Raw genomic sequence first — 27,542 nt, forward strand, 5'->3', positions numbered from 1 at the left:
TGGCCCAATTGGCAGCTGAAAGACCTCTTCTGGCCACAGAGCCAAATTACCAATGACATTTTTGGGCCCCTTATTGGGAAAACTAGGTCTTTTATTGGTGACAGTAACCAACGTCTTTATGTTTGCTTGTCACAAAGTTATTTTAAAAAGATATGGCTCTTTTCTCTCCTCCTTCGAGGGCACTGCTGTTCCCACTTCCCCAGGAACAGTAGGAGCTGATGAAATATTATTAGCGTTCAGTACGAATTTGTCACGTGCCAGGCTTGGAGTTAAGCACTTTGCATTTTACTCACGATAGCCCAGTGATATAAACACCAGGCTTATCTCCATTTGACACATGGGGAAACTGAGGCCTAAGCAGTTGAACAAAGGACAGGTAGAGGGTCTGGGATCGGGCCAGGGTCAGTGTGAGTCACCAGACCTCGTGGGCCCTTTCAAGCGTGAGATTTCATAGTTGTAGTGAGGAAAGAATGGCAGCGACAGCAAACCCCTGGGTACACTATACAGACTGGCACACACCACACTGAGCCCAAGCTCCCGGCTCTGCCCGCCCGCTCCTGCGAGAGGAGCGTTTGTTCCTCCGGCTAGAAAGCGACATGTTGAAGTCAGCTCTGCATAGTAGCAGTATTGTCTCCACAAATTGCTGTAGGGCTGGCCGGGCGGAACAACACAGGAAGTCATCAAAAATGACTGCTGTCTGTGCGTGGCCCCAGCTCAAAGCGAGTCACAAAACTCGGAAGGGCCAGCGCACACCTGTCTGCAGCTGCTGCCCAATGCCAGGGACAGAGGCACTCTGCCACCGTGTCAGGACCAAGTCCCTGATCGTCAAAGCATTCTGAGGCCCCGCACACGCCCTTGCAGCTCCAACATCCCTGCAGCGCAAGTCACCCACACCCGGCAGGCCGCCCGACCCCCGAAGGCGAACATGACCCAGAGGCGTGTTCCATGCCAAACACAGACCCACGACTGGTCAGGGCAGAAAGAGGTCAATGGAAACAGACGTCACACCACGGGCTCCCCCACTGAATCCCCAAAGCATGCTAATCACTGGACCCAAAGCATTCGCTATTGATTGTGGTTCTCATCGATGAAATAGCAAATCGACATCAACTTTTATCTTGAACACTCACAGGTGGCTGTTAGTTTCCTAAGTTAACCTGCTCATTCGTGGCTTGTTCTGTTCGTAATGTGCTGTGAAGACTTTTGCCGATTCTCCATGAACCCTCGCAGTGACAGCTCTTCGGGCCAGGGGCCGGTCCCCAGTGTTCGCGGAAGGCAGGCCCGGTGCACAGACAGGTTAAGGGGTTGACGGGGGAGCACCGGCAAACCAAGGGCTGCTAAGGGGGCCCTCTCTCCACACTGCTTGCCTCTCGCCACCAGAGCGGCCCTGCTTGCCAGGTGAGTTCACTGTTTGCTCTCCACCAAGCCTTTCCCTTAGAAAGGCTCTCTCTCAGGCTTTGCCGGGGAGCGGGGCTCCAGAAAAGGGTTCGAGTTGCGGGATTTCAGAGCACCAGCCCTCAGGGCTCAGTCAGGCTGACCTCCCGACTTGGAGAAGCTGAGCCTCTGAGAAGGGCCAAGGCCAACCACCAGAAGACTCCCAGGAGAGCTCCATCCTCCGTCCCTTCCCTGGGACACATCTTCCAGGGAAGGAGCTGACCAGAGCAGGAAAGGCCTCCACCCCAAAGGTCATCGCTAGAAGGTCAGTCCTGCCCCAGAGCAGAGGTGGCCTGGAGGGGGGTGGTTTGGGACTCCCCGAAGCCATTGGAAGCAATTTTTTTCTTTTTCTTTTTTCTATTTCTACTTTTTTAAAAATATATATATATTTTATTGATTTTTTACAGAGAGGAAGGGAGAGGGATAGACAGTTAGAAACATCGATGAGAGAGAAACATCGATCAACTGCCTCGTGCACACTCCCTACTGGGGATGTGCCCACAACCAAGGTACATGCCCTTGACCAGAATCGAACCTGGGACCTTTCAGTCCGCAGGCCAACGCTCCATCCACTGAGCCAAACCGGTTAGGGCCCTATTTCTAATTTTTCAAAAATTTTTATTCTATTGTTTAAAGTATTACAGATAGTAGTACATGTCTTCTTTTTTCTTTTTTCCCCATTGAGCTTCCCCTGGCCTCCCCTACCTCCACCTGCCCCCCCCCCCCCCCAAGCAATTTCTACTCAACCTTAACAAGGGTGGCGTTCTCATCCACCTTCCCTAAGAACAGGTTTAAAGCTAGAGGGCACGTCCCCACCGCCTTCTGAAGAAAGAACCGCACAGCCCCGCCCACCGACACCCCACCCTCTCCACCCTGTCCACCCAACATGCCAATAAGAAGAGGGACAGTTACCTCCTCGTCGTGCTCCAGCTCCAGACCCGCCTCCAGGAGGTTCCCCTCGTACTCCTCCCTGCGGAACCGCTTGTCATCCTCGTGGAAGTCCATGGGGGGCTCCTGCTGGCGCGCGCCCCCAGGGCTGCCCTTCCCGGGCAGGGGCTGGTCCTGCCGGGCGCTGCGGGTGCCCAGCGCGGCGTCGTTCTGCAGGACCCTCCTGGCCAGCGTCCTGCTGCCCGAGCCCCGCTTGTGATGGTACACCAAGACGTAGTCCACCTTGCGTTTGCCATCGCGGAAGTACAGGCCATACTTGCACTTGGCGTCAGGGTTCACGGACAGCGAGTTCAGCAGCTGCAGAGGAAGAGGAGGAAAACCCACTCACCGCTGGATTGTGGGGGATGGGCCCTCAGAGGGAGCGCGTTTCAGACCGAACACATCATCCACTCGCTCCCTCAGTCATCAGCCATTCGACAAGCACCGAATGCGGGCAGGGGCTAAGTCAACCACGGCGGCCGCCTTCATGCCGCTGACATGAAGGAGACATTCTCTGCTAAGGAAGGACACATGAAGATGCCAAGCAGGCCACCGGCCCTCGGAAGGCCTCCTGGTTCCAGGAGCCCGAGCGGGCTGGCCCAGAGGGACCAGATGGTTTGCCAAAGGCGACCAGGGTCGACCCCAGGAAGTGCTCCTCACACAGGGTCACAGGCAGAATAGAGGCCTGGGCTTGTGAGGGCTCCTGAGGTCACTGCCCAGCCTTGAATCCCGTGTGCACACCCAGGGTGCTCCATCCCTGCACAGTAACGTCGACTCGAGTGAGGAAGGGGCCATGAGGGGCAGTGGCCGAGCACCAGGCCCTGCAGCCAGCCAGACCTGGCTCTAAATCTGGGCGTGGACGCTCTCCCTCTACCCGCTCTGGGCCTCAGTGTCCGTCTCTGTGAAATGGGAGGATAATGTAAGCTGTCCAGTGGCGGCCAGGAGGGTTATCCGAGTTACAGAACGCCTGTGCTGGGCACACTCTCCATCTAATTCCCAGGACAGGTGCTGGGGGACGTCCTGTCACCCTGCCTTCGATCCTGGTGCCAACGGCCGAGGCTCATTCTCCTCAATATCTCAGGAATGTCAGAGAAGTGCAGAGTCACAGTGAGCTGGCGGCCAAGTGTGGTGTCTCTTCTCCCGGCGGAGTGGGCAGAAAAGCCAGACCCGAAGGCTGCCTGGGGAAGCCACTGGCCGGCGCTCAGGGGATGAACTGCTGCCGGGCAGGGCAAGAACTTGGGATGAGGTCAAACCACAGTGGACACCCTGCCTGCTGCCAGCATCCTGGGCGCTCCAGACTCTCAGCATCTGTACAAGGCGCTTAACCCTATGTTCCAAACGGGGAACTGCCCTCTTCAGAGCTGAGCCAGGCGTGGCTGTCCATCCTCGTGCCCTGCCCACACCACCCTCCCCAGCTTCCTGTGCCCCTGCCCTCCACCCCCCGGGGCCTACAGGACTCAGGACATCCTCATCCCCTTTCACGTGCTGTGCTCCCTACCTGCACACCTTCCCTCCTCCGTGCTTCGTAATTCTACCTAGCTTCCAGGGCATGGGACGAATCCCCTGTCCTCCGCAATCTGGGGGTCCCTGACCACTCCAGCCTGTGCAGGTCTCGTGTGTTGGGATTGCCGGGGAACCTTCCACTTAGGAGCCTTAACTCACAGGGGCTTCTAAGGTGGGTGGCAGGATCCCTGAGGCCAGCCCAGGAACTGCCCAATACACCTCCATTCATCACCTGCTACACACAGGTTGGGCGTGGCACCTTCTGTGGGCCCCATAAGTGCCCTGATTGGCCAGAATAACCGCTACTACTGAACAACATGGACACACGAACCCTTAGAGCAGCGGTTCTCAACCTGTGGGTCGCGACCCCTTTGGCGGTCGAACGACCCTTTCATAGGGGTCGCCTAAGACCATCCTGCATATCAGATATTTACATGATGATTCCTAACAGTAGCAACATTACAGTTATGAAGTAGCAAGGAAAATAATTTTACGGTTGGGTCACAACATGAGGAACCGTATTTAAAGGGCCAGAAGGTTGAGAACCACTGCCTTAGAGAGTGGGAAAGAAATTCAGAGGTACCACCATCAAGCCAGAGAGCAGGGAAATAAACTTAGGGGCAGCCCCCAACCCCCCCAGGTTCAACACTGGACGACAACTCTGTCCACTGAGGCCTGATCGAGGACCCATAAGGCCTGACAGTCTGGGGAGCACAGAAACAGCCCCACACATCTCGAACCACCTAGGAGTGGCAGCACGGAGGCCTGATCCAGTGGGCGTCCTCCTGCCTGAGGGCAAAGGCCAGCTCTGCCACTACTGCTGCCTCATCCCAGGCACACAGCCTCCTCTCTTTGTCCTCTGGGTCCTTCTTTGTAAAATGAGGGCTGGGGGTTAAATAACAAGACCTCTCTCGTCTGATGTGATTGCCCTCAAAGGGTCTTAGCAAGGAATAAATGTGTTACTATATATAAGACGTCTACAACAGGTCCTCCCAGAATCTGCAACGGAAGTTTGCTCTAATTGGGAAGTGAGACACAGCACAAAGACCTAGGAGAGGACAGGGAAAAACAATCTCATGGTCAAAGTGGACCACAAGTGGAAGATGGTGGCAATGCCACACCTAGATGTAAAAAGAGTTATAAAAGAGAGCTGGATGTGCTGCCAGGACATGCCGGAGGCAGCACCAAGCACTGGTGTGAGTCCCAGATCCTGCCCCCAGACCTGGCCCTGTCTGTCACTGATTTGTGTGCCTGGGCAGTTGCTTTGTTTGTTTGCATCTTGGCTTAACTTTATAAAATGGGACGATCCCACCTGAGTAAGGGGTGAGGGGTGAGCAGCCTTCACACAGAAAGTGTGGGCTCTTTTTCTACTGCACTCAACACGGGCTGGGAGGCCCCAGGATCTGAAGAGCAATTCTCAGCTGGGGAGGTGGCTACACTGTGACGACCACAGAAGCTGACATGGTGGCCATGTGACTCTACGGGGCCCTTCCATGGAGCAGTGGAGTGTAGGACAGGACAAAGAGGCAGATTGAACTTGCAGGGGGCGGATGTGCGTGTATTGTACGCATAACCTCCCATTTCAGGGGCTCCAGGACGTTCCCTTACCCTTAAGGAAGAGGCGGGAGACTCCCGCAGGGAAACGTGGTTGAATGGGTGGTTGTGGAATGAATGAATGCATGCATGCATGAACGGATGGCAGAGGCTTGGGTTTTGCACACCATGACTGGTGGGGGCCCCAGGAGGAAGGGTACATAAGCTGAGACCCAGCTTATTCACGACACTCCTCAGCGCTGAGCCTCAGTTTTCTATCGGTGAGATGGGGACAAAACATCTCGACACAGGTCGCAGGATTCTTGTCAGGGCAACGTGTGACTGAGGGGAGATTTGAAAGTATTTTGAAGATCAATCCCTGGAATATCTGGGGGGAAGTGCTCCTGGAAGGAGCCTCCCCAAGGAAGAGAGAAGAATGATGGAAGAGAAATGGCTCCCTGAGGGTCCATGGGAAGATGCCAGGGGACAAAGGCCCTGTCCCAACTACCACTAACAGTGAGAGGGCAGTCCACATCTGGGCCACACCTGCCTCTACAAACTCCCTCCCCAAACCCCGAGGAAAGGGCAGAAGAGGGGACTGCGGCCCCGTGTCCACACCTGGGACGCTCCTGGGGCCCCATGTGACGTGTTCATGTATTTGGCTTCGGACCTGGAGTTGGCGCTCCAGGAGATGAATCACACATTCAGGTGAAATAGCCAACGTCTCAGCGACCAAAGTCTCAGTGACCATTCCAGGGGAATCTCCCACATTCCCTTTCTCTTTCTTTCTTTTTCTTAAAATGGGGAAAATGAAATCACTGACCTGCCAAATCCCTTTCGGTTTTCAATTTCAGATCCAAGGGGACCATCACTCAAACTTCATTTTATTCCAAAACTAAAAAAGACCTGAATCACAGCACTCTGCGTCAATTTCTGCTGATCAGGCAAACTCTGTAATCTACAAACAGATCGCCTCCAACTGCAGATAAGCAGGGAAGCGCAATGCTTGTCTCTCGGGCAGGCAGGTTCCAGCGTCAGGTGCCTCTGGAGTGTCTGGGCTTGTTGGGCACGTAGATGGGCCATTGACAGCCACCGGTGTGAAGGAAGAAAGTGAAAACACTCACCGATGAACGCAAAGAACAGTTCATGAAATAAACAGCACCCAACGTGGCCTCTAGCTTTTGAGTCATTCCTTACACCTCTTTGTACAGACACAACCAAGTGACTTTTACCCTTGAATCTGGGAATGAGAAGGGAGGCACAAAGTCATGGGCGGGGAATGGCAGTCGGCATGGGACCGGCTTATGCTGATGGCTGATTGAAATTACGTCCACACCGCACGCCTCGGGGGCCCGTCTGGGAACCGGATAGCAGCCCACGCCCTCTGGCCTTTGCATGCACAGATCCGCTGTCACTGGGTGACTCAGATAACCACAGAGCGACAATGATTGGCTTCAGCTGTGCCAAGGATGCCCTAGGACGGTGGTCGGCAAACTGGGGCTCGCGAGCCACATGCGGCTCTTTGGCCCCTTGAGTGTGGCTCTTCCTAAGCCTTAGGAGTACCCTCATTAGGTTAATAACAATGTACCTACCTATATAGTTTAAGTTTAAAAAATTTGGCTCTCAAAAGAAATTTCAATCGTTGTACTGTTGATATTTGGCACTGTTGACTAATGAGTTTGCCGACCACGGCTCTAGGAAGTTCTCCCGCCACGCTGCCCCCAGCTCCCAGACAGGCCCCCGGCTCCCAGAGCTGCTGCCTCCAGCCCTTCTGTGGCCACCTCTCCTATAGCCAGTGCCCGATTCACAGCCCTCAGGCCCTCGATACCCGAGACCTGCAAAGTAAGAGTCAATGGTCTCACCTGGGCTTGTCTGCGGGTTTCCAGTCAGTGAAGACCTTGAAGGAAGGGCCAAGCTGCCTCTCTGCAGACTTTGAGACCCTCACTAGGATTTCAGGAAGACAGTTTCTGGATCCAGATGAGCACAGGGGGGTGGGGGTGGGGGTGGCTCCCTGAGGACTCCAGAGCCAGAGGCCACTGGAGGTTAAGGGCTCCATTTCTTATTTCACATGGACTCGGGTCTACCTCTGGACTGTCCATTTCTCTCCATGTCCTCAAATGCCACCATTACCTCATGGCTCCTAACTGGTGTCCTGCGTTCCCACCTCTGGGTCTTCGCATGCTCTAGTTCTCTGACACCCCCCTTCTCACCCGCTTCCCCCCCCCCCCCGCCCCCCCCCCCCACACACACACCGTACAGGTATAAGGAGCTCTTCTCCAGAAATCCCATTCCTCAGGCCACCTGCGTTTCTGTCTTGGCCCTTCCTAGCTCTCTCCTCCGAGCTCCTGGGTGACTGGTAACAGCTCATCAGATCCCTCTTGGCCTCGGTTTCCCCATCTGTAGCAACAGCACCTACCCCATATGGCTGTTGTGAGTTAAATGAGCTGCTAGGCAGCGACTGGCCCAGTGCTAAGAACGTGTCCCTTGCCACCGTCCTGGGTCACGTTCCATCACTGCTCCCTAAGTCCCAGAGAGGCGAGGCTTCCCTGTGGGGGTGCCCAGGACCCAGCACGGCCTGGCACACAGCTGGCACACAGCGTTTGTTGAAATGATGACCCTGAAGCTCTCCAGGCCAATGGTATTATCACAGGCAGACCCCTCTCCACCAACACTGTGCCCAGTGCTGCCTGCCTGCCCCTCCAAGCAAGCCCAGCTGCAGAGGAGCCTTGAAATGACTGCCAGGAGCTCAACTGTGACCCCAGGGGCTGCAAGGCCCTCCGTCTCTGCCCCACAGGGGCCCCACATGGCAGGCACCTCCCTAGATGCCCGTCTCCAGACCTGAGGCTAGAGGCGGGCCAGGGCAATCCTCAGCACAGAAAGCCACCGGTCTGGGGCGTTGGCATCCCCTGGGGCGGGGGGGCGAGGCCCTGGGCGGAAGGGGAGTCTGCTCTGTGAAGAGCAGCAGCCGCAGGGCTCCCCCAGCTGAGCCTGCCCTCCTTGGGCAAACTTTGTTCTAACCTTAAGCCAAACCCCTCATGGGCAAAATCTGTCCTCCAGGGATCCCTGTGACTGACGGGTCTGGACTGGAGAGGGCGGTGGGGGCAGCGGGGACCCCATAGAGGTCCCCAACCACGTGGCCGGCTCAGCGCTGGCCCACGCCTCGGGGCTACCACAGGATTGATTGGGCACGGGTGCGGGGTGGGAACAGGGTGGAAAGAAGTTCCAGAGACTAGAGCCCGCCCGCTGCCCCGGGCGTGGGGAGTTCCCGTTCCGGCCGCGCGCCCTGGGAACTCCGCGCACCCGGGGCAGGTGAGGGAGACGCTGGCGGGTCGGACGCCAAAGGGGCGCAGCTGCCGCCAGAGGGGCGGTGCTGCGGGGCCTGGAGGCTGCCACCCTCCTCCAGCGAGGTGGCTCCCCCACCCCCACCCTGGCGGCCCCAACCAACACCAATAGGAAGGGCAAGTCCCATCCAGGGCCCCAGTTTGGGCTCCGGGCCCGGGGCCCGCGGTAAAAGCGACTCCGCACTCACCCGGGGCAAAAGAGACGCCGAGTCGGGCCCGAGGGAGGGGCGCCGCGTTGCGCGGGGGTGGGGGGGGGTGGGGAGGCGCCCCGCTCTGGACCCGCAGATCGCAGACTGTGTGCGCGCCGGAAGCCGCGCCCCACGTGCACGGGTGGGCGTCCCGCACGCACCCCGAGCCCCGCGAGGCCCGGCGCCCCGTGCTGCCCTCCCCGGGCGCGGCGCAGGTGCGCGGCCCTCCCGCCGGTCGCGGCGCCCGCACTCACCGTGCCCTCGGACGGCTGGTAGCCGAGGTCCTCGATGGCGCAGATGTTGATGATGTGGACGCTGCGGTCCTCGGCCGGGAGCGTCGAGTACTTCTCATTGACCCTCATCGCGGCTGCCAGGGCGCCGGCACCGCCGGGCGGCGCGCCCTCCCCGTCCACGGCCCGGGCGGCCTCTGAAAGCGGACACGGCAGCGTTCGCGGCGGGCGCGCTCGCTCGAAGGGGGCCGGGCCTCCCGCTCCGCCCGCCACCCCGGGCGCCAGCAGCTCCGCGCCCCAAGCGCCCACCCTGCCGCGCCCGCCCCACCCTGGCCGTCTTTTCCTTAAAGAAAGATATAAGCGCTCCGCGCCCGCTCGGGGCAGGGGCGGCGGCCGCTGGTCACATTTTCCGTAGAAACTTAAACGCAGGAAGAAAGTATTGCGTTCCTGCGGCCCCTCCAAGTTTTATTTTTATCCGGAGAAAGTGCCCCTAGGATTTTTTTTTGAGGGTGGCCGAGGTTTCATTCTGGGGAGGAAACTCCCAGCGCCCCCACCTTAAAGAAAAGTCTCCAAGAGTCGCACTTCGGTGTCGGGTGGCCTCGCAGGGGAGAGACGCTTCTGAGAGTGAAGTCAGGAATGCGCTCTCTGCCTCTTCTCCTTCCACCCGCAGGCGGACTCCTGCTGTCAGTCTCACCTCCTCCGGGGAGCCTCCCCTGCTTTTAGCAGGCCCGCCCTCCCCAGGCCCTGGCTCCACGGGTCTCTCCCCCAGGGCAAACATCTCTCTGGAATCCCCAAGTGATACCTGCATCCCCCATTTATGGAATGCTTAGTATTCTCTGATCGGACAGGAGCCAAGGTCCTCCTACAGCCCATCTCACGTACAGCCTGGTCCTCATTTTGCACAAGCGGGTGGGGGCTTGAAGGCGAAGGAAGGGGGGGGGGGTGAAGGGGGGCTCATGCCCAGTAGTCTACACTCCTTGCATGACTCTCTACTGCCTCCCTGAGGAGGGTGGTGGGGAGGGGGGGGGGGGGACAGTGACTTTGATTATTCTCCTCCCAGGACCCGCAGGTGGCTGGCACACAGTAGGTGCTCCTCAGGACAGCTTTAATCCTCTATCCTTGCAGGTCTCCGGGGGTGGCCACATTGGCAACCCTGCCCAGGGAGAACTGTCTCCCTTCCTCTGCCTCTCTCCTCTAGGAACCCTGCCTGTACCTGCCTGTACCTCCACTACAGCACTTCCTTTCTTTACTCCACCTCACTTTACAAGGGTTCATGCAGTTGACACTCAACTGCTTGATGAATGGCCACGGAGGAACATCCAGGGCCTACAGGAGTGGTTATAAAGCTGCCCTCCAAGGTCATTATGTCAGTAGCATGCCACGGTTCCAAGCGGGGAGGGGTGTGGGGGGGGGGGATTCTGGGATCGGACAGGATGGGGTGGGGGAAATGGGGCGAGTCTGGTTCCAGGGTTGGCACTTTCCAGCTCGATGACCTTGGGTGAGCCTCCTTTGCCTCCAGGGTGTGCAAAGCTTCAGCTCCGTGCCAGGCACCGGGGGAGGCTGGGTACCGGTCGGCATTGCCACCACCTCCCCTTCCCCCTCCCCCTCATTCGGGCTCAAGTCTGTGAGCTTCTTGAACTTGGAGAGGTGCAGGGAGGGAGGTTATTTTGCCCTTGGGCTGGCCTTGCCAACGGGTGCTAAGTGGCCCTAAAGGACCCTTTGTCTGCACCTTGGACAGGGATAACAGGTTTGGAGAAGGGCACTAGGCTGGCCAAGTCCCCGCCGGAAACAGCCCTCCACGGTTTCTGCCTCGCCAGGGAGGCCTCACTCCTAAAAGTTCACGTTTTTAAAAGCCGGGAAGAATAACACACACACACACACACACACACACACACACACGCACGCACGCTTATGTAACTTAGTTCTCTTATCCTTGTTGGTAAACAACCAAGATTGTGTAACCCAAATGTCATCTTTCTAAATTTATTTTCAAGTACAAAGGGTCCTGCAGAAGTCTGCGAGGTGTGATTTGTGAAAAAGAGTAAATCTGTGATCCCTCAATTCTGGGGGCATTCCCAGAGTTTGGGAAATGACACTTGACTGCTGACCCCGAGAGGATGCTGAGCCCTCTTGGGGGCTGCAGAGTGGGGGACCATCTCTTAGGCACAGCAGCTCCCTCCTTCCTCCGGGCACAGTGCCCCCTAGGGCCCTCCTGTGTCTGTGATTTATGCCTTAGCCAGATGTTCCGGAGGTCTGCTTGCCTGCGAAGCGTCCTTTCTTGGCCACATCCCTGTAGATGTCCTTGCTCTGCCCTCCTCCCCAGTCTTCCCAGGTGGACAGTGTGAAAACACTCCAACACGCTGAGGGAGAGGCAGGGCCTCTGTGCAGAGCTGGTGAGTGGGCGGCCAGCAGGACGTCAGTGGCCCGGGGGTTCTTGGATCACGGGATGTCAAGGACCAACAAAAAGTAAAAATCGGGAGGGGCAACGGGATTCTTCTATGTTGAGACATCTTCTGAGGTAGAGAACTTTAAAGGGCCCTTCCCCTGGTGGTGAGTCCGGCTGTCTCACGTGGGCCACCTCCATGGGATCCTGTCTCTACTTCGAGTTGCTTACAAACAGGCCCTCTAGATCAGTGATGGCGAACCTTTTGAGCTCGGCGTGTCAGCATTTTGAAAAACCCTAACTTAACTCTGGTGCCATGTCACATATAGAAATTTTTTGATCTTTGCAACCATAGTAAAACAGACTTATATTTTTGATATTTATTTTATATATTTAAATGCCATTTAAGAAAAATCAACCAAAAAATGAGTTCGCGTGTCAAAGGTGTCATAGGTTCGCCATCACTACTCTAGATAAACTTGCATTTTCCGCTTTTTGATTCAGTGGTTCTCAGGATTGAAAACCCAGGGGGATAGATTTCACCAGCAGGGTTAATTCCCAGCTCAGGAATTAGTAAAAAGCAGCCTCATTAGCCCAAATGGTACATTTGATGACGGGAAGTTCAAGGCTTCACAGCGTAGCCTGGTCTGTCACCCTGTTGCCCTTTCGTGTCATTGTGATGTTACCCACCATCAGGCGCTTATGTCTTTGCTGGCATTAAAAAAAAAAATACTTTTATTGGTTTCAGAGAGAAGAAGGGAGAGGGAGAGAGCTAGAAACATCAATGATGAGAATCATTGATTGGCTGCCTCCTGCACGCCCCCTTCTAGAGATCGAACCCGCAACCTGAGATCTGCCCTTGACCAGAATCGAACCCGAGACCCTTCAGTCTGCAGGCCGACACTGCCCCCTGAGCCAAACCAGTCAGGGCATTTTGCTGACATTTTAATAGCAGGAGTCCAGGCACCAAGTGACAAGGGACACAGGAGAAGGCGGAGTGGGATCAGGGGAGGTAGAGGCTCGGAAGGGCACCCTTCCAACCGTGTTTTATTTTCAACATCAGTTTCACCTCCTTGGTTGCCCACGAGAAAGGATACCTTGCTCTCTGCCTAGCAACGTGAGTCTAAGTCTGAGCACTCACCGTCTGCCACTTAGTGAAAAGGTGACTCTGCCAAGCTCTGCAAAGCAGGGCAGATCGGGCCCTCTGACTTACCGGGCAGTGGTGTCAGGGGTTCTTGCACGGGGGTCTCTTGCATGGTGATCGTGGGGGCTTCTCCACCTCCCTCTCCCCGTGTGACAACCCAAAATGTCTGCGGACACTGTTCCTTGTTCCCTGGGGGCCATGGCCCCCATCTGCAGTCTCAGGGGAGATTTGGGGGTGGGGGCTGATCTTATCACCCCACATTTCTCAGATGAGAACATGGAGGCCTGGAGAGGCGGTTTACGTGACAGCCCAAAGGCAGGGCGCATTCCATGAATTCAGCACTCGCTCTCACAGAGGGAAGGAGAGAGCTCTGAGGTGGCAGGTGTGGTTTCTTCCCACAAAATACACAGCCACCCCTGGGGCTGCCCGCATCTGGCTGGCGAGCGGCTGGTGCTGGGCAGCTGAGGCTGCTCTCCGGGGTCCTAGCCACCCCTGCCCAGGGCAGCTGCCCACTGCAGGTCTCCATAGTACTCAGAGGTGCTAAACAAATGCCGTTGACTCACAGATGGCGGGTGGGGAAAGAGCATGGAAGAAGTGAGCAGCTCATGACTCAGGGCTATTGTGAGCGCCAACGGCCACCAGGCCACCCATCCCCTCCCCTCCCGGGCTGGCTCTGTGCCCCTGTAGAGTCTCCGGTGGGGGTCGCCAAACAGGTAGATGACCTAAGACCCTAAAAAGGACTTGGGGTGTAATTATCCCGGGGAAGACGAGTCTGGGGAATTTATAACTGAGAGATGGTGGGCGGGAGACGAGACCACGGTCATTTCCTTCCCTCCATGAGGTCAGAATCCTCAGCAGAGGCCTGGGCGCTGCAGCTGGCCGGGCAGACTCCGCGGGCATGGAAACCGCCGGCCCCACATTCTGGAGCGCAGCCAAAGCGTGAAGCTCTGTCTGGGGGATTCCAACCCCCCCGCCCCCCTCCCGCCAGAATCCATGGCTGTTGTTTCCATCTCAGGGTTCTCAGAGGCCTGCCTTCAGAGAATAATTCCTAAGAACTCTAAAAACATGCCCAGCCAGCTCAGACCCACTGCCTCCTCCCGGAAGCCTTTCTGGTCCAGCTCACTCGCATTACTCATGTCAGTTCCGCTGGCCCTGCTCCCGGCTCCGTCCGGACACTCGGGCTCATTTCTGCCCCATCACTTCAAGACTGCTGCGCTATTCTGCACTCTTCACCCCTCGCCCTCCTGCCACACCATGGATGCCCTGTGTGTGCTCACTGATTGAACAGGCAGTGGTACTGTGCCCACTGCGGTCAGGCCAGCATCGTGCTGAGCTCTCGGCAACTCCTACCTCGTTCTTAGGTTCTTAGGGTGATTACCACTGTCTGCAGATGTCCCACCCTGCCACCCCACGGGGGGTCCTTTCCTTGGTGATGTGGGGAGAAGTCCAGGCTGAGTCTCCAACAGCTCCCTCTGCTCCAGAGAGGCGGGAGTTGCGGCACTGATCCCCATGAGGATGGCCGCTTCTCCTAAGAAACCCCGGTCATCCTGGGGACAGGGGACAGCCCTCCTGTAGCAGGACAAGGCCCAGCCAGCACTGGAGCCCCTGCCCGGCAGGTCGTGGAAACCCCGTGGCATGGCCTGCACGGCCTGTGGACTCCACGCTTTCAAAGGAAAGCCTTGTTTGCTGGTTTAGTTCTTCCCGGGGTTCGAAAGAATGAAAAACCTCAGCTGCGCTGCTGAGTCACAGCGCTACCTTTCCTCGAGGCCCCGAGGACAAGGGACTGGTGCGCTACACATGGAGGCACCTCCTCCCTCTGAGCTTAGCCCCACTGGCGGAGGCGGGCCTTCTTCCGAGGACTGCTGTCCCCCAGGTCCACGGAGCCTCTGACAGATACGGGCCACATCCTCCTGGCGGAGGCCCCTGGAGGCCTCGGGCTCCGAACCAGGAAGGAGCTTGGGACCCTGTCCTACTGAGAGTGTGTGACCGGGCCTGATGACCCTTGCATTCTCCATGTATGTGCATGCGTGTGTGCATGCACGTGTGTGCGCGCACACGTGTGAGTGCACTGCACCTGCATTATTGCTTCCCTGGGCTCAGTGACCATGCACAGCCCTTAATTTCCCTAGAGACCCATCTCCAGAGAGGCTGGGCCCTGATGTCATAGGCACTGGCTGCACTGATGTCACAGGCATTGCCACAGGCACTGGCTGGCACCTCTTAGACCCGTGTGGCCTCACCCAGCTTCCCCCGCAAAGATCCAGCAAAGCGAGAGCCCCTTGGGCAGACGAGGCTGGGGTGTCTCCATGGGAAGATGCCAACACTTTCCTGGGAGACCCCGGGCCTGGGGTAAAAGGTCTTCCGGCTTCTTGTGGGACCACAAGTGGCCTTTCCTTGGACACTGTGGCCTTCGTCTAGGTGTATCTTCATGTGTGTGTGACTCGGTGCCAGCTTCTGGTTTGTGTCAGAGCCTCAGCTAGGTCCAGGCTCGCCATCCTGAGCCGAGCTGCGGGCGGCAAGCTTCTCCCGGGGATGCAGAGTGTCTTGTGTTCCCAGGGCCAGCCCCCTGGGCACCCAGCCCAAGCTGTGGCCTGATGCTTGTGGGACGCACGAATGAGCCAATGAGCCAGGGGCCTCACCAGCAAGTCAACGGATCTCCTGACCCAATAATACTGGGTCAGAACCTTGAACCTCACCCAGGTGTCACACTCGCGCCCATGGAGGGACTCCCGGACCCTGTAGCATAGCACTGCCCAGCAGGAACGTGACGTGAGCCACGCAGGTCATCTGAGATGTGCCAGTAGCCACACTATAGAGTAAAAACAATGAGGTGGAATTAAGACAGTATTTTATGTAGCCTAATATATAAAAATATTATCTTTTCAGCCTATAATCAGGATAAAAATCGTTAATGGGGATTTGAGAGTCCTTTTCCCCTGATGAGTATTTGAAATCCAGTGTGGATGTTCACTAATAGCACATCCCAGTTCAGACCAGGGCTCAAAGCCACGTGCGGTCTGGGACGATGGAGCCTTTTGTTATCACCAAAGGAGAATCATAGGGCAGCTTTCTTTTCTGCTGCATATTTTGCTGTGTTTTTCTGAGATTTGAACACAGATTAGTGTGTCATCAGAAAAAGAGCAGGTATTATTAAAAGCACTGACTCACCGTATACCCTGCAGACTTATGTCGGACCCTTTTGTGATCTAAGGAAAAATGGCCTATTGGCGTTCCTTGGGCACAGCGCCAACTGAGAGACAACCACCTTTGCTTAAGGGCCAACTGGAGGCACATTCATAAGATATTTGGAGAGAACAGTTTTCAATTCCAAAACATATCTGATTACACAGCTGGTCACGTAGGCTCTTCGTGGAGGGGGTGAGCAAGTTTTCTACTTCGGGACCGATGAAAGTACCCCTGGAGGGCCCTCCATGCTGTGTTTGCAGCAGTATCAGTGTCTGCCTCACCACACGCACACCTCATGCACACACCACACATACCAAGTGCACACCACGCACACACCACATGCAGGGGGAGGCTGTCGGACACAATGAGCCAAGTGCACGGGGCAGGGTGTCTGACCGAGCCGCCTCCCGAGGACTCCTGGACACTGGGGTCGGGCCACACTCAAGCAGGTGGTTCCCTGAGAAGGAGGCATCTCAGGCTCCTGCTCTTCTGAAAGCACCATGTTGGCTGGTTGGGGGGTCCATTCATTGCTTCACCCATAATTTATCCACTCATTCATCAACTCATTTACTCAGTCACCCAGTGACTGCTCACCAGGCCATCATTCCTTCGTTAACCAATTCACTCCCTCACACATTCCCTCATGCCTTCATGGGCTCATGCACTGGCTCACTCACTCACCCATCATTCATTCATTCTACTACCTCCCCCCGTCCTCAAACGCCTCCCCAGCTCTGGGTTTCACCAGAGACTCTGTCGCCTTCTACCTACTGCCTAACTCCGTATCTTGCTGTGTCTGCCCCCTCAATGTCAACTCCAGGCTATCTTGTCACGATGTGATGGCTCTGGATTTTTGTGCCTGAAAATGACACCAGAAGTGAGCCACCGGGACCCAGGAAAAAGGCACAGAATGGGGCCAGATATTCAACAACGCATTTTCCTCTTTAAGAAGTAAACCATTTAGAGGAGGAAGAGAGAGACCTCTATCCTTGCAGAAGGCATCGATGACCGACAATGAATCAACTCAGCCCTGTCAACCCCTTTGCTTATGCAGACAGAACCCAAAAGCCTGTGTCCTACGGAGTTAGTGAGCGCGCACACGCACAGGTACACACACACACACACACACACACGTGCACGCACACATACACACACACATCGGCTCATCCACAAAGGGTTAAAAATGGACCCAACGTGGGACCTTCTTCCTCACATGTGTGCAATTATTGGTCCCGACGTCCATCCAGAAGCTGGCCCTGGTGGTTACATCTTGTCCCTGTGGCCACACAGGTCTGTGAGGGCCCCTGGCCGCCGTCCTGGCGCCCCGCCTCTGCGTCCAGCTGGTCGCTTCCCAGAGCTGCTTGTGCGGAGCCTGCCGGCCCGACAGCAGACTTTCTGGAAAACCACGCGGCTCCATTTCCCCCTGCCCTTCCGCCCGCCCGCCTGCCCCTAAGCAGCAAGAGAACGGGGAGGAACTGCTTAGGATTTTACTGCACGACTTGATCCTCAGCACGAGCACCCTGAGACTTTCTTAGCCACGTTTCTCCTTCCCGCCTCCCTGAGACCGACATCGCCCCAGACCCTCCTCCCTCTGCAGAACTACGCGGCTCCTTCCAGCCACCTGGCGGGAGAGAATGCCCGTCCGCCCTAGCTTTGTCGGGGAGCATGGCAGAAAACGAGGGAAAAAGAAACGGATCGTGCCCAGAGGTGGACGGGGCCTGTGTAAGCCGATCAGGGGAACTGCTTGTAAGGCAAAGCTTACAGGGGAGACGTCCTCCCATCCTGGGGGACAGACGGGCCAGCCCCGTCCTTGGAGCTGGCCTGGCCTCTGCAGAACCAGCGACATTTAGGGACAGGTTTCTGGGAGGAGACAGGTGGCAGCCTTCCCTTCCTGCTGCTCCGGGTCACAGCCCACAGCGTGTTTATCTTGGGGACCGAACAAAGGGGACTGTTTTCCCTTAAATGACCGCTGGGACCTCTGGGATCCCCTCCCCACGCAGCAGACATTTGCTGAGGGCCTCACAGGAGTTAATTTTTTCCCTCCGGTCCCCTGATCAAGTATCGCCTTTCTAGAGAGCTTTCCTGGCCCTCGTTCCTGGCCCCTCCTTTCTTTCAAAGCACTTGCTACCTGACCTTTATTTTGTCTCTGCCCTGGGAACGCAGGGACCTTTGTCTGTCTCGCTCTCCCTGTGTCCTCGGCGCCAGCGGCCCGCAGAGCCGGCATGCCGCAGGTTGCAAAGAATTTGTCAGAAGCACCACGGAGTGAAAACCGTGTGCTTTGCCAGCGTGCACGGATCCTAGCGCCATGCGGAGCAAGAACATGGCACGTTGATGGGGCCTCCGCAAGCAGTGCTGCACAGGCCACGGTCCAGCTGCCACAAAGGCCCGTGGACAAGCCCTGGTCAGCCTCCTCTAACTGTGCCCTGGCCCAGGGAGAGAGCAGGGCTGGGCTCTCCGGCCAGGAGGCTGCCCCCCTCCGCCGGGCAATGAGCATATTCACGGAGGCCCCGCTGTGTGCAGCCACTGAGCTGTGAGCCTTGGACACCAAGGGAGAGGCAGACCTGCCTGCACGGGAGTCACAAAAAACCCAGGGCTCTGGCAGTGTGGAAGGGTCTGAGACAGAAAGGCCACGGGAGGTTCCGGAAGGTTCTCCAGAGGGTGTGGCTTCATAGCTGAGCCCTAAAGGATCACCAGGAACCAGGAAGATGAAGAGGAGGGGATGGCTGCTCCAAGAAGGGGGAAGGCCTGGAGGCCAGGGCACCCAGGGCCTGGAGGAGGCACAGGTAGAGGTGGTGGCGGGTGGGAGAGGGTGGGGCAGCGGGGAGGGCGGCTGGGCGGGGCCGTGGGTGCCTCCGTCACACAGTGGGTGCCTCCGTCACACAGTGCCGCTGCGGCATTGCCATCCGTGACATAGCTGACACAGTGGAAGGTTATGGTGGCTGCACGGGACAGGGCAGAGGGCTCAGAAGCACCCGGAGTGACCAACGTGGGCAGTGCCTGGACGCCAACAGCAACCTGCCTCCCATGCTGTCACACTGCCTTTCCCTGCCGGGCCCCTGGGCGTGTTGTCCATAAGGGTGGCAGGCATTTCCCCTCGGAACTAACAGCGCTCGGGCCTAGGGCTGACTCGGTCTCTATGAAGTTGGCACTCCTCCTGCCATGTGCCCGGGGGCTTGTGGGGACCTCTGGTCTGCTGTGCAGTGGATGTCACAGCGACAGGCCGGCTCGCACCCCTGCACCTCTGCACCTGGGGCATTTTATTTATTCTTAAATATATGTTTATTGATTTCAGAGAGGAAGAGAGAGGGAGAGAGGGAGAGAGAGAGAGACATCAATGATGAGAGAGAACCCCTGATCGGCTGCCTCTTGCATGCCCCACACTGGGGATCGAGCCCACAACCCGGGCATGTGCCCTGACCAAGAATTGAACCTCCTGGTTCATAGGTCGATGCTCAACCACTGAGCCATGCCAGCCAGGCCCTGAGGGCATTTTGCACTCCTTGGGAGAGAAGCCTTCTGTGCCATTACCAGGGGAAAGCCAAGGTCAGCTGTCCTGGCCCCTGCCCCTTCCAATCACCAAGGAGGGGAAGATGCAACCTGCCTTTGGCCCTGACACAGCAGCTACTCCATAGATGGGTGTGGAAGAGACTGTCCCAGAGGACTTTAAGTTCTATCTATTGGAATAGAACTTTCCAGAGAACCCACTCTGTACGTAGGATCTGCGACCCCTGTTTCCTCGTTGGTCCCAATTATAGACAGGCTGTTGGGATGCATGGGTCTGGCATATAATGCAGGGGTCACCACTGAGAAGCTCAGCATCTGGCCGTCTGCTTGTCATAGCTGTTTATTACCACAACTAGAGGCCCGGTGCACAAAATTTGTGCACTCAGGGGTCAGGGTGGTGGGGGGTCCCTCAGCCTGGCCTGCACCTTCTTGCAGTCCGGGAGCCCTCAGGGGATGTCCGACTGCTGGCAGTTGGACATCCTTAGTGCTGCCACGGAGGCAGGAGAGGCTCCCGCCACTGCCACTGTGCTTGCCGGCCGTGAGCCTGGCTTCCGGCTGAGTGGTGCTCCCTCTGTGGCAGCGCACTGACCACCATGAGGCAGCTCCTGCATCGAGCATCTGCCCCCCCACCTGGTGGTCAGTGCACGTCATAGCGACCGGTCGTTCTGCCATTCGGTCGATTTTCATATTACCCTTTTATTATATAGGATTACCCCAGAGGCAGAGGGGGCTGAACAGGAGCATAGGCACCTGGGTCGGCGCCTCCCACACCGGGCCTTTCAGCCACTCATTCGTGCAGACAGTGGACATTCATTCATTCACTCATTCACTGAGCACTCCCGAGTGCCAGGCACAGAGCAGGCACTGAGACCTGGAGGGAAAACTGGGGACAAGTCCCTGTTCCCATGGGACTTACCTACCGTGGGGAAGGCAAAGAACACACAGGTAAACAGGAATATCAGAGGCCATGACTGCTACGGGGGAGGCGAGCCAGGGCAGCAGGCCGTGGGTGTGGGGTGGGGCCCAGGATGTGCATCTTAGCAAGGGCCCCGCGTGCCTGACCTGGCACAACCCCTGTCAACGTGCAGGGCCTCCAATGACCCCAAGAGATTCCAACCCCTGTGACAGAGACCTCACTGCCGGGGGGAAGGGGTGGCAGCTGGCTGTCCCCGGGCAGCTCTGCTTATCTCAAAGGGAATCTGTTTTACAACATCGGCCCTGCTTCTATGCTTCTATGCTTCACCCAGAACGACTCAAGAAGTAAAACATCAAAGATTTAGAGCCCGCAGAATCTTATGGCTCCCGGCACCTCCTCCCCGCTCAGCCAAGCAGCCCCAGCTCTCTGTCCTTGGTGGTGCCACAACCATTTTTAAAGCCCTCTGCTCCGAAACATGGACAGTATGCCAACTAAGCGAGATCTTGGGGTTAGCAACTTGTGTGTGTGTGAGCGCCTGGGCTTTGAGAGGACCTCCGAGATCAGCCTCCCCCTCCAGCCGTCACTCCTCCTGTAACTGCCTCAGTGTCGGGACGGTGGCCCTAAGCTCTTCATTGACACAGAGAACAAATATCCTGGGAAAAGGCAAACTATTGATCTAATTCTTACTAAGGTGTAAGTGGTTTTCTTCTCCCAAATTATTTTTTTAGGTAAACAAGGCAACCAGCATCAGGCCCACGGACATCTGAGATGGGAAAAGTGGAGACAGGGAACTTCCCACAGATAGGGGAAAGGGAAGAAGGAAGCGGTTTAGGGGAAGGGGGACAAGGAAAACCTTTATTTCCTGCTGGTTTGGCCTGGACTGCCCAGTGACTTGACTTTGGAGGCCAACACAACCAGAGTGGGGAGAGGTGAGGGTCAGCATCTGGCTGATCCCTGGGGGCAATTTCAAAGCTCACCCCCCAGTCCAGGGTGTCCATCTGAAAAACCCAGAGCAAAAATAGGGCCAAGAACACAGGGGGAAAACGGTGAAGGGCAACAGAGGGCCACTCGGGGACTGAGAGAGCTGTTTCCCAGATAAACATCTGGGCTTGGGAGAAGTTTTCCTGGTCACCTGTGGGGCTGCGGCCAGACGACCGGCTAGGGTGGGGGCGAAGGTGAGGCAGGGGCTCCTCCCAATAGACGGGTCCCGAGTGCGAGAGCGGAGGCTGAGGGTCACGTTGCTCCAGCTCCGCGGGCACCGGTGGGGAGACCCCCACCCGGGGCCCAGACCTCCAGCTCATGCTATGGGCAGCCCTGACAGCAGCAGGAACGACCCGCCTGATAGTTCATGCCCTTCCCTCTACAAGCCACAGAGGCGCCGCCCGGCACGAGAACCTCTCCACCGCACCCATCACAAACCACCTGCGGCTGGGACAGTGGCGCCAGCAGGCTGCACGCCCGCATCCTCCAGTCCACTCCAAAGCACGCAGACCTCTTTCCAGATAAAGAAGAAAGAGGAATCAAAGAAGCAAGGGGGTGGAGGGGGGGGGGGGAGAAAAGAAAGAACTGAGAGAATGAGGGAAATAAAGACAGAGCAAGATTCACAGAAAAGACCTGATGGCTGAGAAAAGACGGGCGAGAAGCCCTAGTCCAGTGATGGCGAACCTATGACACGCGTGTCAGAGGTGACACGCGAACTCATTTTTTTGGTTGATTTTTCTTTGTTAAATGGCATTTAATTATATAAAATAAATATCAAAAATATAAATCTCTGTTTTACTATGGTTGCAAAGATCAAAAAATATCTATATGGGACACGGCACCAGAGTTAAGTTAGGGTTTTTCAACATGCTGACACGCCGAGCTCAAAAGGTTCGCCATCACCGCCCCAGGGGCCGGCTCGGGACCCTCAGTGTCCTATCGTGGTGCTGGTGGTGGCCTGATTTTGATTTATTCGAAAATGACAGAAAGAGGGGGAGAGAAAGACTTGATACGACTGGGTCGTGTTTCTCCAGAACAATGGGGTTCTGAAGGCTGGGCGGGTGGGGCGCGGTGCCGGTTCTTCAGAGACTCGCAGAGGCGCTCAGGTGAGCGGCACTTTCCTTATCGTAAGGTGAATGGCGTAAGGAGACACCGACCAAACAGTGGGCGAGACTGGGGACGGCTGGGCTTCCCCCGCACAGGGCAACGCCCGCGTGGTGAGACTCACTTTAACAGACACTTAGTCTTATCTGTAAGAAAGGCAGGAATCCCTCAGCCGAAATGGCCGCCTTTGCTGTGAGGCCACTGGCCAGCAGGCCACAGTGGAGCTGGGCCGGTCCTGGTGGGACCAGGGGATCGGGGCCCAGGAGCTGGGATCGCTTTCCTAGTGAATGGTCCTGCCCCTCAGCCAGGGACCTGCCTCGTTCAGGCTTCAGGCGCACAGGAGGACAGGCTTGCCCACAGGGGACCAGTAAGCCCTCAGTGAGACGGGCAGGGGTTGAGCTCATATTTCTATGGAAGCGCCCAGGAGGGGACACTGGGCAAGGCCCCAGAGAGGAGGTAACTTCTGGAACCTCCGCCCACCGTGCTCCACCTGCCGTTTCAGAACACACCACACCTGCCGCGTTATTCTCAGCTGTTCTGCTCCTGCCTGGTGGGCGCGATTCAGCTCATTAGGAGAATGTCTTTGGGGTCTTTCAGAAGTGGGGCCCCCGGGGAAGGTTCCTGGGGCACACACCCACCTTTTATACACGTTTTGCAAATGTCTGTCAGGGATGTGATACCTACTACTGTACACATAGCAAAAGGCTCATGTCCCGACTCCATCCCTATAGGTGGGGCCCACTGCATCATCTGTATTAGAAAGAAAGTCACTTACTTCTCTGTTCTCTGAGTAGCTGTGGCCGTGCCCCAGTGGCTCGCCTCACACGAGGCCTATGAAGTACATGGCACAGGTATTAGACCCGCTTTGCAGAGCATGGACCCTCAGGCCCTGACAGTGACGGTGGCTTACTCAAGGCCATGCAGTTGGAAGCAGCAGAGGTAGGGACCCTGCCCTACATGACACCCCCAGAACCAGCCTTCCCTCCGCTGTTGGTCTGAAGTTCCAACTCTCACAGCCATACTCTGTGTCCACCCCTCCGAGGCATGAGCGAGCCTGCAGGAGGCAGCTGGTAGGACCCATACTGGGAGCTCTGCTTCCAGCCGCAACAGAACAGCGACTGTGTAAGGTGCTCTTTCTGTTAAGAACTAGAGAAGCTGCATAAAAACAACAGAAAAACTGAGGCGTGGAAGGGCCCGGAGGATAGCCAGGGCAGATAGGACTCAAGGGCTAAGATCCCAGAGAGAGAGAGGAACCACAGAAATATGAACTCAACATTCTGCTCAGTTGATTTCGGCTGTCTCTTGATGCTAGGGAAGCAAGAATTGGAGTTGAGGATCCGGCAAGGAGGTGGGGGTCCTGGTAAATCCACCAGCTTTAAATTCAGAACCCAAAAGCTACATTTCAGAAAGAGACCAGGGCCCCCCAAATCCTGAAGTCTAGACTCAAATCATCTCCGTACCTGAGAGAAGCAAGCTGATCCGTCCGTAGTCTGCCTGCCAAAGAAACCAAAGTCCTCTCTGGGGAAAGCGAACGTCATCCAGAATCCTACCCTCCACCCCCATTTTTCACACACGATATCCAAGAGTCAGTGAAAAATTACCAGGAGTACCAGGAAGGGGGGGGTCAAACAATGAAAAACCAAGCAAAACACACAACAATAGAAACAGACCAACAGCAGATCCAGATATTGGAGGTTATTGGACACCTACATCCATAGGCAGGAGAAAATACATGAAAAGATGGAGAATTTCACCAGAGAACTGAAGAAATAATATTGAATGGAAATTCTAAAGGAAAAAATGAGAATTCAAAAGATGGGTAGAAGAGCAGATTAGTGCGGAGGGGATCAGTAAAGTGGGACATAGTTCAGTAGAAAATAGTCTATTTGAAGCACAAAGAGAAAAATGAAAGTACATAAAACAGAAAGGATCGAGACATACCATTTTGAATATGCGTAACTTATGTGCTGTGGGAGTTCCAGAGAAAGAGGAGAGAGAAAAGGGCCAGAAGCAATATTTGAAAGGAGTCTGATCAAGAATTGTCCAAAACCGGTGAAATATACCAGGCCACGTTTAATTTTGGCTAGGCGGAGCTCTGTAAAGTCAGGAGGGCATACACAAAGAAAACCACAGGTAGGAGCACTACAATGAAACTGGTGAAAATGGAAGACAAGGAAAAAGAGCCTTAAAAGCAACAGGGGTGGGGGTGGGGGAACTACACTATTTTCAAAAGATCAACAATCATGTTGACATTTCCACAGAAACAATGGAAGCTAAAGACAACAGAATGGCCTATTTACATTTGTGAGAGAAAACAATGGCCAATTTAGGATTCTATACCTAGAGAAAGTATTTTTCAAAAATGAAAGGGTAAGTATGTAGGCAAATCCAAATGACTATTGATTATTTAGAATAGCAATAGCAATACCTTGTGGGGGTTAAAATATACCAAAAGTGAGTGGCAAAAGCACTATTTTAAGACATACTCTGAAAAGCCAGGGATGTATTTGAATAGAATAATAAAGGAATGTATAACTAACCAGACAATAGAAGAGAAATTGGAATAAGAACATTTGGTTCATGGAAAAGAAGTTAAGAATGCCCAAAACACAAATGAGACAAGTAGAAAGAGTAAGATGGTGGGTATAAACCCAGCTATATAAAAATAATTATGTTAAATATAAATGTGCTAAATATGCCAATTAAATGACAGGTATCAGGCTAGATTTTTTTAAAAAAACTTCAACTCTATACTATTTGCAGAAGACACACTTTAATATAAAGACTCAGAATGAGGTGGGGTTGGAGATGGAAGAAATGTATACCAGGCAAAAACAAGAAAAAGAAATCTGGTATAGCTATACTAACATCAAATAAGGTAGATTTCAAAGGATGACATTTCCCAGAGATAAAAAGGAATGTTTTATAATGGTACGTCAATTCAACAGAAAGACATAATTCTAAATTATATTTACCTCAGAAAGCATAAAGCAAAAGTGGACAGAACTAAAATAAACAAATCATCATATTTGTGAATGTTAACTGTTAAAAACTAACAAAACCCTTTTAGTAAATGGTAGAATTTCAGGCAAAAGAAATCAACCTAAGAAATCCTCTCACGTGCACGCATACCATTTACTATGAGGGCCCGTGTTGGGCTGTAAAACCTGTCTCAACATATTTCTAAGACCGGACTCTGTCCTCGGACAACACGGGAAACAAAGACCAAAAGATAAAGATAAAAATCCCCAAATACTTGGAAATTAAGTAAAACTCTTCTTTCATCTTTAGATGTAAGAAGAAATCACTATGAATATTTGAAGTTACTTTGAACTGCATATAATAAAGATATGCTATCAGCATATCACATTATAGTGTATTATTATCAATGCAGTCAAATCTGTGCTTGAAGATAATGGTAGAGAATTAGATGCACTCACCAAAAAGAAAAAAGGCCGAAACTCAGTTCTCCAAGTGCTCATGCCAAAAAGCAAGAGAAAATAAAACAGCAAATCAAACCCAAAGTAGAAGGAAGCAAATTACTTAAAAAAAAAAAATGGGTGTCAGTGATTTAGAGAACACATGTATCATGGAGGCATCATCAAAACGAAAATCTAGTTGTTGTTTTTTAAATCTCATAATATTGATAAAGCCCTTTTGATACAAGCCTGCCTCTAACAAGAGCACAGCATGTGTCCCGTATCTAATACTAAAGTTATAAACCAAACAAGCTTACTACAGCAAAATATTTTCTATCCTCCTGTTTTGAGAAATAGACCTTCATACGACAGAGAAGGTAAGGTTCAAAGTTAGAGGTCACACACTCCTCGGAGATCTGTGCCCGAGGCGAGGGGGAGGCGCAGGTGGTGCCGGCCCCCGATTCTTGCCACCCCAGCACCATCTGGCACCACGAGCAGCCTGCATGTCCCTGCTCTGACCACAGCCCCATAGACAGAACTCCCCAGGTAACCACGGGCCTACACAGCGTGCCACGCTCTGCCCTCAAGAGGGTGGTCCAGGGAGGGGCCTGCAGGCTCGGGACCAGAGGCAGACCTACCGGTTTCTGTTATTTGATTGATGGCAGAGTCCACCCTGGGGGTGGGTGGGTTCATCTTTGGAATCAGTAAATGTGTGGACCCCGTGGGGGAAAGGTGAACCTTGACCTCCTGTCTCACAGCAAACACCAGGCCCATTCCACACAGGGAAAGTCAAACAGCAAAACTTCTAGAAGATACCAGAGGAGATGCGCCCCGCGACCTCCTGAACGGGACACAGGAAACACTGGCCGCAAAGGAAAAGATTCACGCATTGACCCTTTCAAGTTCAGAGCTTGTGTTGATCAAAACACATCACTACGTAAGTGTGTAGGCAAGTCACGGAGCGGGAGAAGGCCACTGTGATACACATACCTCCAAGGACTTGCATCCAAATATATATATATATACACTCTTACAAAGGAACAAAAAAGGACAAAACCCAACTTTACTATTATTTTTTTTCAAAACCCAACTTTATAAGGTGCTTGTCCAGCACTTCCCCAAAGAGGCTCCCCCAGTGGCCGTGTGCACGGGTCGTAGCGACCACCACCCTCGGCCCTCAGAGCGCATGACAAGCTCAGGGAGAGTCCACGGGACACTCAGATCCGCTCAGCGCCAAGCGAAACGAAGTGGAGAATCCCTAACCTGTAATCCCACGTGTGGGGAGGGCGTGGGTTCCTGGACATCCCCACGCCACTGACACAAGTTTCAATGATCACAGCGTTGGGAATCTGGCAGTCAGGACTGAAGCCGACGTCAGCGTGTCCGGGACCAAGTGCCCTCCTGGGTGGGAACCCAGTGGCAGGTGTGCGGACGTTCAGTACCAGCATTATTCCCTGGAGCTCCCCCCCCCACCCCCACCAGCTGGAACCAACGCAGGTGCCCTCGGGCAGAACTGGGTGACCTCACTGGATGGAACGCTCCAGAGCTATGGCCGTGAGGCGCTGTTCCGTTCAACGACATGGGCGCTTCTCACAGACACAATGTGGAGCTAAAGCAGATTCCCCTGAGTTGCAAGGCAGGCGAGTTGAATGCATGGGGATGGGTGGGGAGGTGGGGAGGGGGGCATCCCAAAGGGGCTTCGGGGAGCTGACGATATGCTCAGCTGATCTGCGTGGTCCGTATCAGATG

At 54.9% G+C, this 27,542-nt stretch overlaps 1 protein-coding gene across 14 annotated transcripts in view; it reads right to left on the reverse strand.

The window, feature by feature from the left end:
• The window catches only part of ANO1 (anoctamin 1), a 146,577-nt gene that overhangs the window by 65,814 nt on the left and 53,221 nt on the right, over positions 1–27,542 (reverse strand). For 13 of the 14 annotated variants that reach the window (XM_059709794.1, XM_059709807.1, XM_059709804.1 and 10 more), the window contains 2 exons: positions 9,181–9,353; positions 2,347–2,679 (listed from right to left, as the gene is read on the reverse strand). In XM_059709794.1, the coding sequence (XP_059565777.1) occupies positions 2,347–2,679; positions 9,181–9,353 (506 nt within the window). Of the gene's footprint in view, positions 1–2,346; positions 2,680–9,180; positions 9,354–9,710; positions 9,859–27,542 lie in introns of those variants that run through there. The other variant, XM_059709800.1, reaches the window with a different exon arrangement.

This window comes from Myotis daubentonii, chromosome 9 (assembly GCF_963259705.1).
Source record: "Myotis daubentonii chromosome 9, mMyoDau2.1, whole genome shotgun sequence".
NCBI classification, from domain to species: domain Eukaryota; kingdom Metazoa; phylum Chordata; class Mammalia; order Chiroptera; family Vespertilionidae; genus Myotis; species Myotis daubentonii.